General features: G+C 47.6%; 1 protein-coding gene and 1 long non-coding RNA gene across 2 annotated transcripts in view; one reads left to right on the top strand and one right to left on the bottom strand.

Moving 5' to 3' along the window:
* Positions 1–18,065, bottom strand: part of LOC142803760 (uncharacterized) — a 157,961-nt gene extending 139,896 nt beyond the window's left edge. The window contains exon 1 of the long non-coding RNA XR_012894266.1: positions 17,592–18,065. This is a non-coding gene — a long non-coding RNA (uncharacterized LOC142803760). The remainder of the gene's footprint in view (positions 1–17,591) is intronic.
* LOC119160034 (ubiquitin-conjugating enzyme E2 Z) lies at positions 7,366–8,482 on the top strand. The gene has a single exon (XM_037412784.2). The coding sequence runs from the start codon at positions 7,462–7,464 to the stop codon at positions 8,290–8,292; it is 831 nt and encodes a 276-aa protein (XP_037268681.2). The 5' UTR covers positions 7,366–7,461; the 3' UTR covers positions 8,293–8,482.
* Positions 18,066–18,293: the final 228 nt, after the last annotated feature.

Raw genomic sequence — 18,293 nt, 5'->3', positions numbered from 1 at the left:
ATAGCCAGTTGTTCGGCGATGCCGCCGAAGCCGAACAAACACACTATTTTGGAGGTTGGGGGTTAGAATAAAGAGAGTATTGCATGATCAGCCGAACTTCAGAAAAGCACGTGTTCTACGTATGCGTACGCGCTGCATGAACAGTCGGGACATACCACGGGACTAGTGCGAATATTTCGGCATCTGAAAAGCTGTCTTTTTGAGAAAACTGCTTGAACTTCTTTAAGACTTTGCGCTGCAAAATGAAGATCGTCCACCTATTCTTGACGCTTTCGCCATCTATCAGGGTACCTCGTAATAATTTGCAAATTGACAAATTGTCTTTATCAGAAAAAGAGGGGCCGAAGAAGAGAAGAAAAAACGGTAGCGACATTGAGGCAGGGAGGTCAACCAGTTAATTATCGACCGTTAGGAAATTGGGAAAAAGGGAAGCGATTCAAGCACGCACAATATAACTAGAGTGGAGCCGCTATACAGTAACTGTAAACTGGGTTATTGGGACAAGCACATCAGAGTGTTGGAGTTTGTCCTGTGTAGTTTACAAATCAAAATGTAAAAAAATACCGTTGTTCTTCCGATCAGCGTGTAGAGCAAGTCAGTGTAAAACGAGGCGCCCAATGTTGGCTATGAGTGAACAGAGGGGCGTAAGGTGGGGGGGAGTGGAGGTGTCAATGTGCATTTTGCGGTCAGTAAGTGCATGCCTGCGTGACTTTTGCTGTTTATTTCTAGTGTGAACGTTTGAATATAGGTGGCTAGGCAATGTCACAGCTATGTTTCTGGCGGGATAATTTTGATCGACACGTTGTTATTTAAGGTTATAGCGAAGGACCGTGTTGCCGATAGCTCCTCGCAAGTAAAAAAAAAAAGCTATGTCTGTGCAAGAGGAGCTGCGCTATACTTAAGTCATGCCAATTGCCTAATTCAAGAATCACAGATCCCGGTGCATAGAATAGGAAAAAAAATAATGAAGTTGCTTGAATCAGGCAGACCTGATGGTGCAACAAGATAGTGAAATTTATATCTAGTATAAAGGTTATGAAGTTTTTTTGCGGATAAAGTGGTAATATTGCGTGTCTCACGGACGACTTGCACAATCTTCTAGCATTGTACGACCGTAATCAATTAGAATAATGTTGCCAGTCTTCCACAGCTCCTTGTTTTACGGTTACCTAACTAACGCACTCACAATCCGTGTAATTTTATTCCTGTATGGATGTCTTTAATACCAGCAGTTTGCATAGTGCGCGAAGCTTAAAGTGCTCGTATGTTTGTATTGGGCGTAAGGCGAAAGCAGCACATAGTACGTGAATTTATGTTTAATAATTCCTAGCGTTATCTTTACCAGAACAGCGTTCAGTATCTTGAACTTGCACGGTGATCATGAAGTCAAGCTTTAAGTTCATTAAAATATTGTAACACGAGAAACTTAACACCCTCCTAACATGTCTCTACCTCTCGATTCCTTTCAGAAATGTGTCTCCAACATTCAATGAATTGATCATCAGAAATAAATCATTTTCGGGAATAAACTTCGGTGCTTATAATGGCACCTTCTGCCTCTATTTTTTTAAGTACACGACGTCTTCAGCTTCTTCATCTATCAAGACGAATGTCTCAGATGCCGCATCAAACCCGAAAATTGACCGCCCGCGGCGTAGGTGCATGGCGTAAACGCGCGTGATGCGAAAAAAACCACCACACGATTACGTCAGCACATGTAGTTTTCAGAACGTTACAGATCGAGAAGATCAGCCTTCGTACGCCTTCGAACGATGAACAGCCTTCGTACGACACACAGATAAGCGCTTCTGATTCAGGTGTCGAGGCTGTTTGTTGCAACGTTGTGCTCATTTGGGCTCGGCATTGGGCATATCTCTCTGTATCTCTCTACATATTCAGCAATGTAGCGAAAACTACATTACTCATTTGGCACCTCTCGTGTGAGGCTGTGGTCAGCTGATTCTTTCGACAGTCGGGTATACCTGGTACAAGTTTCTCAGTGCAGACACAACGCGCAGCCACGAGCGAACGAATTTTGACTTGGCGTATTGATACTATATGACATGGAAGTGCAATTCATTGACCTTTTACGCAAGCCGCTGCTGGTATCTTGAAATCAGTTACCCGCGTAGTTGCTGTACGTCGCGAACAAGCGTTGCCACATAGGGCCACTCGGGAATCGATTCGCATGACTGAAGTTTAACTCTGCGCTTGCGTGTGAGATTAGATATTTGTAGCTGTATAGAAATGTGTTCGATCTATCTAGCCAACTCATAATCCCGCTTGATGGAGTTCAAACTAGCGGTGGGAGTGCTTTATTGGCCTACAAGTGGACAGTGTTCGTCAAGGGATATTCAAGATGTACCAAATATTTTCCGCGCTTGTGGTACTCCTAGTTTCACTGCTGGTATGGTAGGTAGGCTGTCAATTTATTCCGAACATGTTCGCAGGAAATTGTTCACAAGTGCGATACGAAAAGCGCATTCGATAAAGAATGTGTTTTCTTTGCACGAAGGCAAGCTAAGGGTATATATAGAAATTCGTGCCCTGCTTTCTTTCTTACCCGAATAAGTAGCGCATAGTTTTAACCATATCATTTACGAAGCAACGTGGATGTCTTCACAGTTCCCAGTGTTTTTCTGACACTGTTTATTATTAGTTAGGTACATGAATTGATAAAAGAAGGTAAATGCTTAAGAATTTTTGAGGCCATTGAGGCTCACGTGCCTAAATATAGAAATGTTCAGTCGTCATTGTTTTTTCTTTCACTTTTATTATTGTTTGCGTTAACCCAAACTGTGAGTCATCTGATCAGGTGCGTGGATATCTATTGATTCACAAACTGATTCCTAGTGCAAATTAAGGTATTTCTAGACTGCCTGAAGACTGAGAAGCGGCACGTGCTCTAGTTTCAGAGGAGTTCATGACACTTACTTAGAATTATTGCGTTGCATTTTATTGAATTTTATTTATTTTTGAATGCCGCTAGACGTAGACATGGCTTCACTGAACAAAAGATATGCGGAAATTATTGCCTAGTAGAGCTTCCAAGTAATTAGGCCCTTAAATGCATATCTTACGAGATCTCGCGGCGCCACGAGTCTTGACGCAGTTGGTTAAGACAGGTCACGTATACAGTCTGCGAAGCTACTCGCCTGCACAAGAAAAAAATGATCATAAAGTCAGTCTCTATGGCATCTGCGGACAGTGCCTTCTGGCATGGACGACATTTACGACGTCTTGGCGTCATATTTCACAAGAAGAGGTTGACAGCGACTGTCAAGCATAGAAGTCTCGCAGTGGTCTAGTTGTATAATGAAAAAAAGAGAGAGTGAACGCGGGTGAGAAAGTTATAAATGTTTGCAGAACAGATAATTTGCCTCTTGCAGAGACTACAGAGATTTAAGCGAGCAAGCTTTAAGACGATATAAAAAGACAACGAACAACGGACAAAAAAAAGGCGGTGGGACGCGCAACGTGATATCTGACGGCGACTAATTGGGATGAAAGTACTTCGTTCCCTCAACTCAGACCTTCCACTGGTATCTCATAATCACTCTGCCAAATAACTACACGGTGAGAATCGTCTTCAAGGTTTATTCAAATATGATGATTAGTGTATAACTAATAAAAAAAGAGGGAGAAAGATAGAGAAAGGACAGAGAGGTTAACAAGAGGAAAACTCCGATTTGCTACCCTGTGCTTGGAAAGGGGACAAGGGAGTGTAAAAGAGTGAAAGAAAAGAAGAACAGTTTGTGACAGGAGGCAAAAAAAAAAAAAAACGTTGTGACTGGAGCACCGTCCGAGTACTACGCAGGAGATCGTCCACAAACAGTCACAGTTTGTTACTTAGTCCGCTTTCATGAATCAACCTCAACAACGCTCTCAGAATGGCTTGTGCCCAAGGCTGGGCAGGCCAGAGCCACAAGATTTAATTCACGTGTGAGAGGGTGGTTGGCCAGCTGGCCTGTTGCGGCTGAGAGGTTCACTCTTTCGGGGTTGAAGCGGGTGCACTTGAAGAGATGGTGTGCGACTGTCCCTCGGCACCCACGCACTTTACATGCGGTGCTGTCAGTCGTCCCCATAACAACTGAATATGCACTTGAGAAGGCCACAGAAGATCCAGCAAGGAACTGTTACTTCTTCGCAGGCTGAGCGGGATGCATAGTTGGAGACCAGGGTCCCAAGTATGTAGTGTTACACTTGTAAATGCCAGTGCATACCACAAGTCCAATGTTAGACAACGGGCTATAGTACATGAAGTTCCTTTCCTGCATCGGATCTTGAAAGGGGAAAGGCGACACTGTTAACGCTGTCGTAGGCAGTTGCTTGCGCTTGGTCATTTCCCTGAATGCCAGAGTAGGTAGGCACCCACCACCTTGAAGTAATGGAAAAAGAGTTCCACTATGCGCATTTGTACCTTTATAAAATGCCGCGTGGTACACACAGAGTCGTAGCAAGCGTGAACGAGTATTTTGGCACAACGACAACCAAGGGTTACAGCACGGCGTGGATCATCACTGAGTGCGACAAGTAATATAGATAAGTAGTGACGCGAGGTGACGTGGTGGCTCGAGGTAGAACGTAGAGCATAGCGGGGGATCACTCTTCATGCTGCCCCGGAAAGCTGTGAAACCAGGTGTGTCAAGCGCATCACTCCCCGTTTTCGCGTAAACAAAATGCACTTCCTTTAGTGTAACCCCGTAATACTGCAGTGCTCCCTGATGAAAACACGACATCAAAACCTTTGATATAACGAAGGCTACGTGCAACTGCTTGGCATAACAGGGACATCTTGCTGAGAAGCTGGCCGCTAAAAGGGTCGTTGACTCATGCAACTGTTCGAGTCGAATCACGCCAATATGACATGGAAGGCGGTCGCATAGTACAGTCACGTCGATTATGTGTTGCAATATGTCCGCGCTCAACGTGTCATCGGCACTGCAAAGCGTTGCCGACATGAAGAAAAAAACTCGAGTGAAATAAACACTTTTCAGTAACTGGTATTTTCTAAACCAATTTTAACGTTTGATGGTTTTGCTTGTGTACAGGCTTCGGGTCCCTTCAACAATGACTACCATGCTGGAACTCGCATTGAGTGAGACTGTGCTGCCTCGCTTAGCCCTAAGCTGTTACACTTCAATGCTTGAGCGTTAACTGTACGGAACACTCGGGTCACGTGAGGCCCACGCTTGTTTTGCTAACGACTTGTTCTGCATATAACAGCCTTTGTCCCACATGTAAGGCACCCCATGCCATCACCATTTAGTCACCAGGCGGCGTTGAAATATGACCGTGTAACAAAGTATATTTCGGAATCGACTTCCAGAATTGAGTCATTGTGGCAATCGGTATCGGTGTGTTTCTCGAGTCCTGAGGCCGAATCAGCTGCAGAAACGTATATAACATAAAGAAAGGCCTCCTTTCAAATGGCCACGATAGCTGACGTTTTATTGAAGCCTCCTCCCTTCATATCCGACGTTCTTCACTGTCCCGTACGTGGGGGGACTAAACTTAGCGATAGTTGACGCTATAGTTTGATACCCATGGCTTATAGAGAAAGAACTTAGCGATGCATGTGGTATCCCATGGTAAAACAGCGCTGTAGCAAGATTGACATGAGGCTTTACAAAGAAGCTTCACTTTTATTCTCGAAGGCTTTCCCTAACATAATCATACGAGCACTGGGGAAGCTGAGTACGCCGTGTATACCTGAGCTCCGCGGTACACTTTTCCACAAGTGACGACTGTTGTAAACCGGCGCTGTCTGATTGGGAGGAAAGACTCGGGACTTTACGAGTTCGTGTTGGTCGGTTAGACTGTTTACCATCAGCCGCTGTTGTATTTTTCTACGGAGTTATAGTACCGTAATACTGCTGTGTGACCTAAAAAAATAAAAGCTACCGCAAGCCTTACCGCAGCGAACCACCCTCGCTCACCACCGTAAACGCCTCTACGTCACACCATTCATGGCTCTTCGCACGCAGTGATTTCGCTTAAGTAGTCGCGTACACTCGGCAAAGTCCCTTATGTTCTCGCGCCAACTGGTTAGGCTTCAAACTTCCGGATAAGTGCCAAGTTTTGGCCGTTACTAAGAATAGCGTTTATTCTTTTTCTTGTATCCAGCATTTTTCTGCCTACGGACACACGTCGTAGGAAAAGCTTCACGTACCATGTTGGCGTATCGGCTTAACTCTGTATGGTCCCGTCCACTTACCGGTGTAGTTCTGTAATTAAGCTTCATGCGAAAGAAGGTTAAAAGGAAAGATGAGCACGGAGCAATTTTCGCTTTAGTAACCATCCCTGTCGTTCATGCACAGAACTCAACAGGGCTATCGGTGGTTCTCTCATACGCACAGGAGACAAAGCATGCATGGTGAGTATATGCAGTACCTGTGTGGTCCGATAATTAGCGTGTGGCTCGAACGTTCGTGCGCACGTCAATCAATATATGTGTATGCAAGCCTTCAGCGTCTCGCAAAGGAACCTTCTGTTCGTAGAACGAATATTTGTTAGCACTTCGAAAATCCGCACTTTTTTCGCTCCTGTGATTCAAAATAATTTCGAATCTATGTACGCATCCAATGAAATCGTGCGATTTCCTTGGTTATTAGGAAGAAGCTGCATCCTCGATTTCTTCGTCCTCTTGTTGGCATTGCAAGATAGACGGGCAAGTAAGTGTGTTATTGGCATGCAATGTAATGATGCGCGCTGTAGCATTACGCTGAGCTTTCATATCCGAGTTTTCGTGACTACCCTAATTGTGATGTTTCAGCTAGAAAAAAAAAAGAAGAGCTGTTGGTATCAGCTGCTGTGCCCACCTCAAAGGTTAAGTAATCATTGAGATACAGGATGTATATTTATCGCTATAAAGCAAAGCTTAAGCGAAGAAGTTATATGCCACAAACTTAGTTAGCAATGGTGTCTATTGTCATACCATGGTACCTGCTGCTATAGATTAGCAGGTGTTGAGTATCCAAGCTCGCGTAGTCAGTGCGTTCAGTTTCAAGACGTTGTTTACATCAAAACCATGGTGAAGCGTTCTTGAAATCACCGAAGGCGGGCTTATGATATCGAGCAAGCTGAAATCTGCTGAAAATTTCGGGTACTGGAGATAAACATCACTCGCTATAAAGTTGCCAGTAACTCTCGCAAGTGCATGCAGCGATGACGATAACAACACCTAGAGCAATCACACAACCCACGTAGGATACACGTGCACGTATTTTTATTTCACGTTGTAACTACTGCCTTTCAAGCAGTATCTCCGAGCTCAGCAACCCGATTATTGGCGTATTCTTGTGGCAGCGTGCCACGTGGTGGTGTATAAAATCGCCGCGCACCAAGATCAGTGGGCAGCATAAGGCACGGCAGAACAGCTGCACCGTAGCTGTGGTTGTGCCAGTCCGAAAACTTATTTCGTACTCTGTCTCCTTCTATCTTCGCCGAAAAGCGCACGGGATGTCGCAAGTAACTCCAAGTGGACCCATGCATTGGTCTCTTTACGAATGGGACCCGCTCCAGTTCATGTTCGATCAACCAAAACCTTACTGCCTGCTCCGCCTAAAGAGGGACTTCGCGAAGTTCGCGGCCCAGCCACCCACGGGCCTGTACATCTCGCCGGAAGAAGAGGACATCACCCGGGTTCACGCACTCATCGTGGGTCCGCCAGGCACGCCGTACGAGGGAGGCTTCTTCCAGTTTCTGCTGAAGTTCCCGTCCAACTACCCGACAATGCCTCCACGCGTTCGAATGGTGACCACGGACGCTGGTCGAGTGAACTTCAACCCCAACCTGTACGCCGACGGCAAGGTGTGCCTCAACATCCTCGGCACGGCCAAAGAGCCGCAGTGGAGCCCGGCTCAGGACGTTGAGAGTGTGCTCGTCTCGATCCAGTCACTATTGAACGACAGGCCGTTCGAAAACGAGCCCGCGCTGGAGCCAGCCCAGTCGTCTTTTGCCGAGCTCTACAACGACTTAGTCCGGCAAGAGACCATTAGGGTCGCTGTGTGCGGTCAGGTCGAAGCTGCCCTCAAGGACAGCGCCGGGTGTCCTCCGGTCTTCAGGGAGTTAATTCTGAAGACGTTTGTCGACGCGTACGACAAGTACGAAGACACAGTCAAGACACGCCTTGAACGCATAGGTCCGACACCGAAATACCCTTTTCGAGAGAACCGCAAGTACCAGTACAAGCAGCTGCTGCCACGACTGCGAGGACTGCTGGACGAGGCGAGACAGAGGGTCAACGCCACTTCCACCAGAAGTACCGCAGAAGCCATTTCTACTGAATAACCTTGGCAACAAAGCATGCAGTGCAAATTTTAGCATGACACGGTATACATTTAAGAGTTCGAGCTCATGGACTTAATTCGAAAATTTGTAGGGGATAAAATTTGAGCAAAGGCACTAAAGGGCGGCAAAAGAGACGGGGCATGTTTGCATGCTTGGTCCAATAAAGCAAGAACGGTGGCTTTTATATTTTTTTCATCTTCGTTTTCAAGTTATTCGTTGCGTGCTAAGCTTATAGACCTCTCCCAGAGTACACCACACCACGGCGATTACGTCCTTGTGTGACGCCACCGCTGCATGTGCAGTGGCGTCACACAAGGACGTAATCAGAGAATGTATAGATTGGTTCTAAAGCTCTTGACGAAAAACATTGTGGCAACACAGTCGTCTGATATAGTTTGTATCATTTCACCTTAAACGCCACAATTCAGCACATCGCAAAACAAGGCCAAAAAAAGGACGTGCACATGTGTCGTTCCCCTCTTTGGTCCCTGCTTCGTAGTGCGCCCCATTTTCGCATTTAATATGCGTGACGGAAAGTTTGCCATGTTGGCTAGTTGTTTAACTTGGGGAAGGAAACCAATGCGAGAATAAACGGCATCGTTGTCGGAAACTGCTGCGTTTATCGCGGCATGTTGTGTGCGTTCAAAGAGAGCGAAAGTATGGGCGTATACCACCACTTACGAAAAGAGAAGAGGTGTACTCAATACCAATTTTCAATTTACCACTTTATTTAGTTTGGAACTGAACTTTGTTCTCCTGCTCAGCCGACTGCTCTCTTGAGCTGAGAAGGAGCGAGTGCTAAAAAGATTTTGAAAAAGGCAAGAACGAGAGCTATTTGAAGCTTACGTCTTTGACAACATGTGCTAATGCATCAGCAAGCCGTCTCATGACCTGTTATTATGTGAGATGCAGTATTTCGACAGTACGATTCGCCGGTGTGTTATCTTTTTTGTTTTTGCTATGGGGTGGTTTTAAGAGTAACACGAGGTGTTTTCAAAGCATTATACTTTCAACTCACGCGAAATGTTTAGTCAAGGCTTTATATTTTCAATTGACACAAAATGTTTAGCTTTACGTCGTCATCATTGTTAAAGGAAGTGACAATCAATTTTCAAGATGCCATTATTTTTAGTGCTACAAAAGCTTACCATTCAGTGAGTGTAATGACGTAATGGTGAAGTGATCAACGCCACGAAACATTTGTAATCAGAATTCTTGTAGCTGCGGTGAATATGAAGTCGTATACTCACATGCTGCTAACTGTAAGCGCAAGAGTGGTTCGTGTTCGAGGGAGGTGGTTTACTGCGCGCTCCGCGCGTATGCGTCGCAGCTCGACTTGGGCCATCGGTAGCCGTGACGACAGCGCAAGCTTCCTCTCACCGTTTACGTCTTAAGCAGCTCAAAATTTAGTGGCCCTGGTAATATTATACATACTCTAATTTCGAGGTCTGGCGCTCAAGCTCCACGACTACGCGGGGGAAGGTGATCCAGCTTCAATTCTCTCACGTTAGGCTGCGCCTCATGACGGTTTTTGTTACCTTTAAGTATAATTTAAAAATACAGAAATCCTACTCGAAATGCAATAAAATTCACCGGATCTCACGTATCTTGGGAATCGACGTTGTGGGAAGCATGCAGACGGAAAGTGACGGTGTTGTATTTTTTTTATTGAGTGACGCGTCGTAAATTGACGCTAAATAAATGAAGAAATGTTGCTCGTACAGACGAATGCTGAAGGGTTGCAGATGTTTATATAGGCAGTTATTTGCGCCCTCGCAACAATGCCAACAGGAACATGAATATTAGCAAGACCAGAAGCGATAAGCTGATATGAAGCGGCGGCGTTCACAAGCCTGGTAGCCCTTGACACTGCTACATAAACCGACTTCAGCGCATGACACCTAACATATAACGTACATCGATGTGACAGCTGTATCATATTGTCACAATGCAGAAACAGCAGCAGTCGAATCCAGGAAACTCAGTTTAATTGTATTAGAATACTGGCAAACTGATCGGGAGAGAACCTCGTCTTCTTCACTCGCTGCGCGTGTTCTTCGTTGTCCTCTTCGCGCTGCATATTCAATGTGGCATTTGCCCCCCTCCAGAGAGCAGCGTCCCGATGCTCTTCTACAAAAGACGGTGTAGTAGATGTATGGTGTAAGTCAGTCCGAAAAGTAGGGCTTCATTCGCACAACATGCACGATTTCTGGTTTTTGCTGGCGAGTTGTCGAGGGGTTGTCAGGAACGACCACGTAATTAACGTCACTCAGGCGTTGTAAAACTGTGTAGGGGCCAAAATACTTCTTCAGCAATTTTTCAGACAGTCCCCGGCGGCGGATAGGACTCCATACCCAAACTTTGTCGCCGGCCCGATAGACGACATGTCGGTGTCGCAGATTATAACGTTGGGCGTCATAATTTTGCTGCTGGGTGATTCGGACACGCGCAAGCTGCCTCGCTTCTTCTGCTCGTTGGGTAAAAGATGCAGCGTCCGAATCGATGTCATTGCAGTCGTGCAGTAACATGGCGTCAAGCATCGTCGTCACTTCACGGCCATGAAGGAGACTGAACGGCGTTCTTCGTGTAGTTTCTTGCTGCGCTGTATTATAGGCGAACGTGATGTACGGTAGAATGTCGTCCCAGTTCTTGTGATCCACGTCAACGTACATACTCAACATGTCGGCAATAGTCTTGTTGAGGCGTTCTGTTAAGCCGTTGGTTTGTGGATGATAGGAAGTGGTTTTCCGATGGGCGGTTCCACTGAGCTCAAGCACTGTCTTCAGGAGCGTGGCCGTGAAAGCGGCACCTCGATCCGTTATTATGATTGTTGGAGCACCGTGCCTCAGGACGATATTTTCTACGAAGAATCGTGCGGTTTCAACGGTGGTGCCACTTGACAAAGCCTTTGTTTCGGCATAGCGCGTAAGATAATCAGTGGCGACTATTACCCACTTGTTGCCAGCATGGGAAGTCGGATATGGTCCAAGGAGATCCATTCCAATTTGGGCAAAAGGTGCCGTGGGCACTTGAATTGGTTGTAATAGCCCAGCTGGTTTTAACGGTGGCGATTTTCGTCGTTGGCAATCGAGGCACGTGCGCACGTAATGCTTCACAATAGCTGGAAGTCTTGGCCAGTAGTATTTCTGTTGGATTCTGGCCAATGTGCGTGTGTATCCGAGATGACCAGACGTTGGCTCATCGTGGCAAGCACAAAGTATCTCCTCACGAAGTGACGTCGGAACGACAAGTAGGTGGGTACTTCCTCTCGGAGAAAAGTTCTTCTTATAGAGAACACCACTACGTAAGCAGAATGACGGCAGGCTCCTTGCAAATCTTCTAGGGACGGTTGTTGTCCGGCCATTCAAAAATTCAATAAGAGGAAGCAACTCACTGTCTTCTTTCTGCTTGCACAAAATCGTAGTGGTGTCAACGACTCCTACAAACGCCATACTGTCATCTTCTGTGTCCTCTTCGCGCTTTATCGGTGACCTTGATAAGCAATCGGCGTCGGCGTGCTGCCGTCCGGACTTATACACGACCGTCATATCAAACTCTTGGAGGCGTAAGCTCCACCGTGCGAGCCGACCAGACGGGTCTTTCAAGTTGGTCAGCCAGCAGAGGGAATGATGGTCGCTGACTACGTGGAAGGAACGACCATAGAGGTACGGACGAAACTTCATAACCGCCCATACGACAGCAAGACACTCTTTTTCCGTTGTGGAGTAGTTGGACTCGGCGCGGGAAAGCGTCCTACTAGCATATGCGATCACACGCTCGGCTGAGTCTTGCCACTGGACGAGTACAGCGCCTAAACCCACGTTGCTGGCATCTGTATGGACCATGGTAGGAGCATCCTCATCAAAGTGAGCAAGCACAGGCGGAGTCTGCAGGCGTTGTCGGAGATCGTCAAATGCCACCTGTTGATCGTCGCCCCATGTGAATGAAACGTCTTCTCTTGTGAGTCGTGTTAACGGCGAGGCTATGTTGGAGAAATTGGCAATAAACCTTCGGTAGTATGCGCATAGGCCAAGGAAACGCCTGACTGCTTTCTTGTCTTTTGGTACCGGAAATTTTCTGACGGCCGCAATCTTATCGGGATCAGGTTGAACACCTTCATGGCTCACCACATGGCCTAAAAATTTAAGCTCCTTGAAACCAAAATGACACTTCTCGGGTTTCAGTGTCAGGCCGGCAGACCTTATTGCCCTAAATACCGATAGCAGCCTGCTCAGGTGTTCCTCAAATGTTTTTGAAAAAACAATGACGTCGTCCAGATAGACCAGACATGTCTGCCACTTAAGGCCTGACAGAACGGTATCCATCAGTCTCTGAAATGTTGCGGGGGCTGAGCACAATCCGAATGGCAAGACTTTAAATTCATAAAGCCCGTCAGGCGTTACAAAAGCCGTTTTTTCTCTATCTCGCTCGTCGACCTCTATTTGCCAATACCCACTTTTGAGGTCCATTGACGAAAAGTAGCGTGCATACCTCAGCCTGTCGAGTGAATCATCGATGCGCGGTAATGGGTACACGTCTTTCTTTGTCACACGGTTCAGCTTGCGGTAGTCGACACAAAATCGCAAGCTTCCGTCTTTCTTTTTAACCAGCACTACTGGCGATGCCCAAGGACTTCTTGACGGCTGGATGACGTCATCATCGAGCATTTTCTTCACTTGTTCCTGGATTGCTTCACGCTCTTTCGGTGCTACGCGGTATGAGTTCTGTCGTATTGGCCTTGCCGTCTCCTCCGTTATTATCCGATGCTTCGTCAGTGGCGTTTGACTGACCCTCGAGGTCGATGAAAAACAGTCTCTGAACTGGTGAAGAAGATCTACTAGACGCTGTCTCTGCGCTGGTGACAAATCCGAGCTTACGTCAATAGGTGGTGAGGCTGACGTGGCTTGCGGCTCGTCCTGTTGTACTACACAGCACTCGCGGATTTCGGTGATCTCGTCGAAGTAGGCGACTGTAGTGCCTTGTGTAATGTGTCGTCGCTCGTTGGTAAAATTCGTCAACAGAACCTCTGCTTCACCGCACACAACGTTGACGATACTTCTGGCAATTGCAACACCGCGAGAGAGTAGGAGCGTCAATACTTGTTCAGCGATTCCTTCTCCAGTATTCTGCTCGCTGCACGTGACTGGAACAAGGCGGCACGATAACGGAGGTATGGTCACATCGTCAATGACTCGTAGGGATTTTCGGTGTAGCGCCGCGCTTTGATCCGCTGAAAAGGTCAGTACACCGTCCGGAATATTGATGATGGCACCATATTCACGCAAGAAATCCATCCCCAAGATTGCCTGCTTGCAACACTCAGAAAGGATAACAAAAGTTGCGACGAAGGATGCATCCCCTATCTTCATTCTTGCGGTGCACTTTCCGGTAGGTGTGAGTAGCTGCCCTCCAGCTCCTCTAATCTGCGGTCCTGTCCATTCCATTCTAACCTTCCTGAGCGTGTCTGCCAGACTCTCACTCATTATCGAGAAGTCCGCGCCAGTGTCGACCAATGCCATGACGTCATGTCCGTCAATCGTAACTGCAACTTCGGCAGTAACAACCCCATCTTTCGTCGATTCATTGAAAATGTGTCTCTCTTCGCTCGGCAGTAATGGGGGATTTTCAGCACTTCGACGATTCGCAACCTTCCCCCCTAAGGTCGCTGCTTTTAGTTTCCCCGGCGTGGACTAGGAGATCTCCCTCTTTGCATGTCAGTGGTGCTCCGTCTAGAGGATGGAGAAAAACGCCCAGGAGAGGGTGAGCGTGACCGAAACCCAGGAGGAACATCCCGCGGGGTCATGACACTCGTGTCGACGTCAGATGTTCCATTGAAATGGCGCCGAGGAACCGTAGAAGGAAATCCTTGGTACCCTGCGGCGCGATACGGGCAATACCGAACGATGTGGCCTGCTTCCCCACAGTGAAAGCACAGGGGCCTATGATCAGGGGTACGCCAGATGTCAGTTTTGCGAAGTGGTGGCCTCCTCGGCATCGAAGTTTCTCTGTAGTACCAAGGCGCTGTCGGCGGATGTTGCTGGTGGTACTGATGTGGTGTCGGCACGTTCGCTGGCTGTCGGCGGACTACGTCTGCATAGCTTGCCCTGGGACTGCTCGTGTTCGGCTCAGGAAGCGAGAGCGCTTGCCTGATCTGCTGGCGTACAACTTCCGTCACTGAGGCGATCGCGCAGTCATTCGGTTTGACGACGAGTTTCTTGACCTCTTCTTGTACGATTTCTCGTATTAGTTGGCGCAAAGAACCTTCGTCGGGTGTTGTTGCTGTGGTAGAGGCTGCCACGCTGATCGGTGCACTGTGGGTTGGGCGGTCATACAGGCGATAACGTAGATGCAGTGCGCGTTCGATAGATGTCGCCTCCTTGGAGAATTCATCCACACTTGTAGGCGGGTTTCGTACGAGACCAGCGAACAGCTGCTCCTTAATGCCCCGCATGAGGTGGCTAACCTTTTTGGTTTCGGGCATATTAGGATCTGCTCGACGAAATAGCCGCGCCATGTCCTCAACAAACATCGTAACGGATTCATTTGGTTTCTGAATCCGTGATTCGAGGAGACGCTGTGCGATTTCTCGTCTTTCAGTGCTCGCGAACGTGTCGAGAAACTTCTGCCGGAACTCGTCCCAAGACGACCACACGCGATTCGTGAACCACGTTCGGGCTCCGTCTTGAAGCGGAAAATAAACGTAGCCCTATTTCTGTGTGGTGTTCCAACCGTTAACATTCGCTGTGTGCTCGAATTCCTCGAGCCAGTCATGTGCATCCTCATATGCGTTTCCGTGGAAATCAACCGGAAGTCGAGGGTTCAAAACAGTCACCTGTGTCGTGCTGGGGCTGGACATGTTGGGGCCAGTGCTTCCAGGCGCCGTCATGCTTTCTGGCACAGTCACGCTTTCCGGCAATGGACCAAACTCCGGGCTGAGGCCTAACAGGCGCCGGCTGCTGCGGTGAACGGGGGTGTCGATGCGCGGAAGTCTTTCTTGACCAGATGCGGGGCTGTTGTCAGGCGTCCCGAACATGTACCCAGCGCCTCCACCAGTGTCACAATGCAGAAACAGCAGCAGTCGAATCCAGGAAACTCACTTTAATTGTATTAGAATACTGGCAAACTGATCGGGAGAGAACCTCGTCTTCTTCACTCGCTGCGCGTGTTCTTCGTTGTCCTCTTCGCGCTGCATATTCAATGTGGCAATATGAGTGCACATGTAATGTTTGTAAAATTGGATAGCCAGCACTGCAAACGCAATTAACGTTTCACGAACATTATAGGGTCTATTTGAAAAGTAGTTCCAAGACCAGGTGTAGTTCTGTGGTATAGAATGCCTGATTGCCACGCAGAATTCATGGGTTCGATTCCTTCTGGCACCCTGACGTTTATTTTTTTGCATTCGGTCAGATCAGTGCTGCCAAGGTCGGGTTTGTCTTGACATTCACGCGTTAAAATTGCCCATGTGTGTTCTCGTCCTTTCTGGGTAGATGCCGAGTGTAAATCACTTGTGGCATATACCCGCGTACCAGTGGCACATACTGCAGCTTTGAGTATGTGTCACTGTTTGGAAGGAAGTGTTTGTCGACGTACGCTATGAAATTGTGATATTGTTCATTTCTTGACCAGTGCGTAATATTTGTGAAACCGGGTTCTCCTCCCATATTAATTTTGGTACACGCAAGATTAAGGGGGTGAACCCGAGAGCATCCAAACGTAAGCGGCAAGATAGATGCGCACATAGACGCCAAAAGCGCTTGCAATTCGCAAAGAAATGCTTCGCATAATAAAAATGCTAAAATATGTGACTGTATTTCGTGGTCTTTGCATTTCTACTAGAATCTAAACCGACATTCTGGCCAGTTGTCGGTCCCTTTAACCTTTTCCTGTCATTTTCTTTCCCGTCATTTTCCTTCTAACTGCTTGGTTACGTGTCGCCACAGAAATGTATCGCAATAAAATACCAACCAGCCTGCATTCGTACCCTTGTTCGAAGACAGCGAATATAGTTGCTCATTTTTACGGTCGGTCAAATTGACAAAGTTGAGTGGGGTGTGCGTTGTGCTAATAACGGCGCATTTTGTTCGTGGGAAACATTGGAGCACGTTGTATCCAATAGCGCCAGTGCGTGTGTGTAAGCGATTATGTAAAGGATAAGAAGAAGAGAAATGCCGCCTGTAACTTTATATCTTTACGATGACACCTCAACAGGTCGGCACAGGGATGGAGTAATGGGAGTAAAAAAGATAGATAAGGTAAAGACAAGAGAAGAAAACGAAAACAAAAATTGAAAAGAGTAAAACGCATTCGGCCGGCCTCCGTCAGTGCGTGCGCGCGACAACGTGCAGCCGAGCGAAAAAGCCGCCGAAAAAGCCGAGGAAAATTATTCGCCGAAGAAGAAGCTTAAAGCGGCCATCTAACACTTTTCATGACCTTATAGCTTTACATGTTTTTCTAGCCGGTTGTGTACACTGAAAGCTCAAGAGATACGTGCCACAAGAACGGCAGCGATAGGGGCACGCAGCACAATGTTATTCAGCGTAGATCTGAAAATACAATGAAATGAATGCTTGCCATCAACTCAATTTTCGCGGGATCACTTGACCGTGTTTCCCTCGCCCTCTGACGTCGGAAGGCTGCCCAATCAAATGAACTGAAAACCCTACCATACAGGAAGCTCGCATGACATATTGCCCGAATGCCCAGGACGCCGTTGCGATGATAACAAATAGTCTGGTACTTGAAAAGAGAATGCCACGTGCGAAAAAAGTTAGCTCGTGAACGCTTGTAAGTTTTTTTAGTTTTACTGATCTTTCTTTTTGCGATTGCGTCTATATATCAACGCTCTTTTATTTTTTTGCTTTTAATTTCTTCCAACAACGGCACCAAGAGCGTCCTTGGCACGTTTCCTCCAGCACATGTCTCTCGGCGCATTCTTTGACCAGCTTTGCAGTTTTCAAGCTGAAAAAGTCGGATAGCTTTGTTCCCGTTAGCTTTGAGAAAAAAAAGTCATGCTGACAAAAAAAAATCCAATAGTAATCCCTATTTTGATGCAATGCCGCGATAGAAATTAACGTCGGATTTGTCCAATGATATGGCGGCAACCTTCCGGCGTCATTTCCGCTCGCAATAGTTCTGGAAAGCGCCACTACGAGTTATGCAGTCAGCACCGATGTTTTCAAGCGTGAGAGGGCCCCCTTATTCAGCCGATATGGCACATTATTAGACGACAACTCGCGAAGTGCTATTCTAGGGGCGTGCCCCGGGCACGAAAAAAAAAAGAGTTTAGTTGAACTCACGGGCGGGAGCCCAGATGGCCTCGGTGGGGTAATCCAGCCGTCCAGCAGCTGCCGGCACGATGACTTCATGCGCAGCGAGGGCTGTGGCACACAATCCACGCATCGGAGAGTCAACCGGCAGAAGCACAAGCACTTCACGAATTGCCGCCGCATGTACGGGAATCACCGCGCCCTTCGGGTTGACCACAGAGGCAGGCGAATCCAGAGAAGGGGGTCACCGGGCTCGAGGATGCAGGAGGCACACTCGTAGCAGGGCGAGGGGTGGTTGCTCACGTCGATCGGTTACCATCAGCGACAGTGTCGCGATAGGAGCGACCCTTCAGGACCACCACGCTGCCACACTTGTCGATCTCGTTGACAGCGGTCCTGGCTTTGTCCAACGCTTTGCGGCGCGTCACGGTTTCATCCGAGGAGGCCAGGATGACGGCGGCCTTGCGGATCGGCCAGGCAGGGCGGCGTGGCTCGGTCGCTGGACGTTTGCAGCTGGAATAGGTGAGGGTTAAACACGCAAAGGCTCACGGGAACTGCCGTCTGCATTGGTTTCTGGTTCAAGATATCCGTGGGGCGCTGTTCCGCTGGTCGCGGTTTTTTTTTTAACCGTAGACACGTCTTTTCTTTCAATTGCGTTGCAATCTAATCGCTAGCGGATTTATAGTTTATTTTGCAGCTGTCGGTTGCTCGAGGTCGAGCACGAAAGCGAAA

Source organism: Rhipicephalus microplus, chromosome 3 (genome assembly GCF_043290135.1).
Source record: "Rhipicephalus microplus isolate Deutch F79 chromosome 3, USDA_Rmic, whole genome shotgun sequence".
NCBI classification, from domain to species: Eukaryota; Metazoa; Arthropoda; class Arachnida; order Ixodida; family Ixodidae; genus Rhipicephalus; species Rhipicephalus microplus.
The sequence above is the reverse complement of the archived record's forward strand: the minus strand, read 5'-3'. Positions and strand labels throughout refer to the sequence as shown.

Coding starts and splice junctions, on each gene's coding strand:
- LOC119160034 (XM_037412784.2), top strand. CDS start 7,462: ATGTCGCAAGTAACTCCAAGTGGACCCATGCATTGGTCTCTTTACGAA.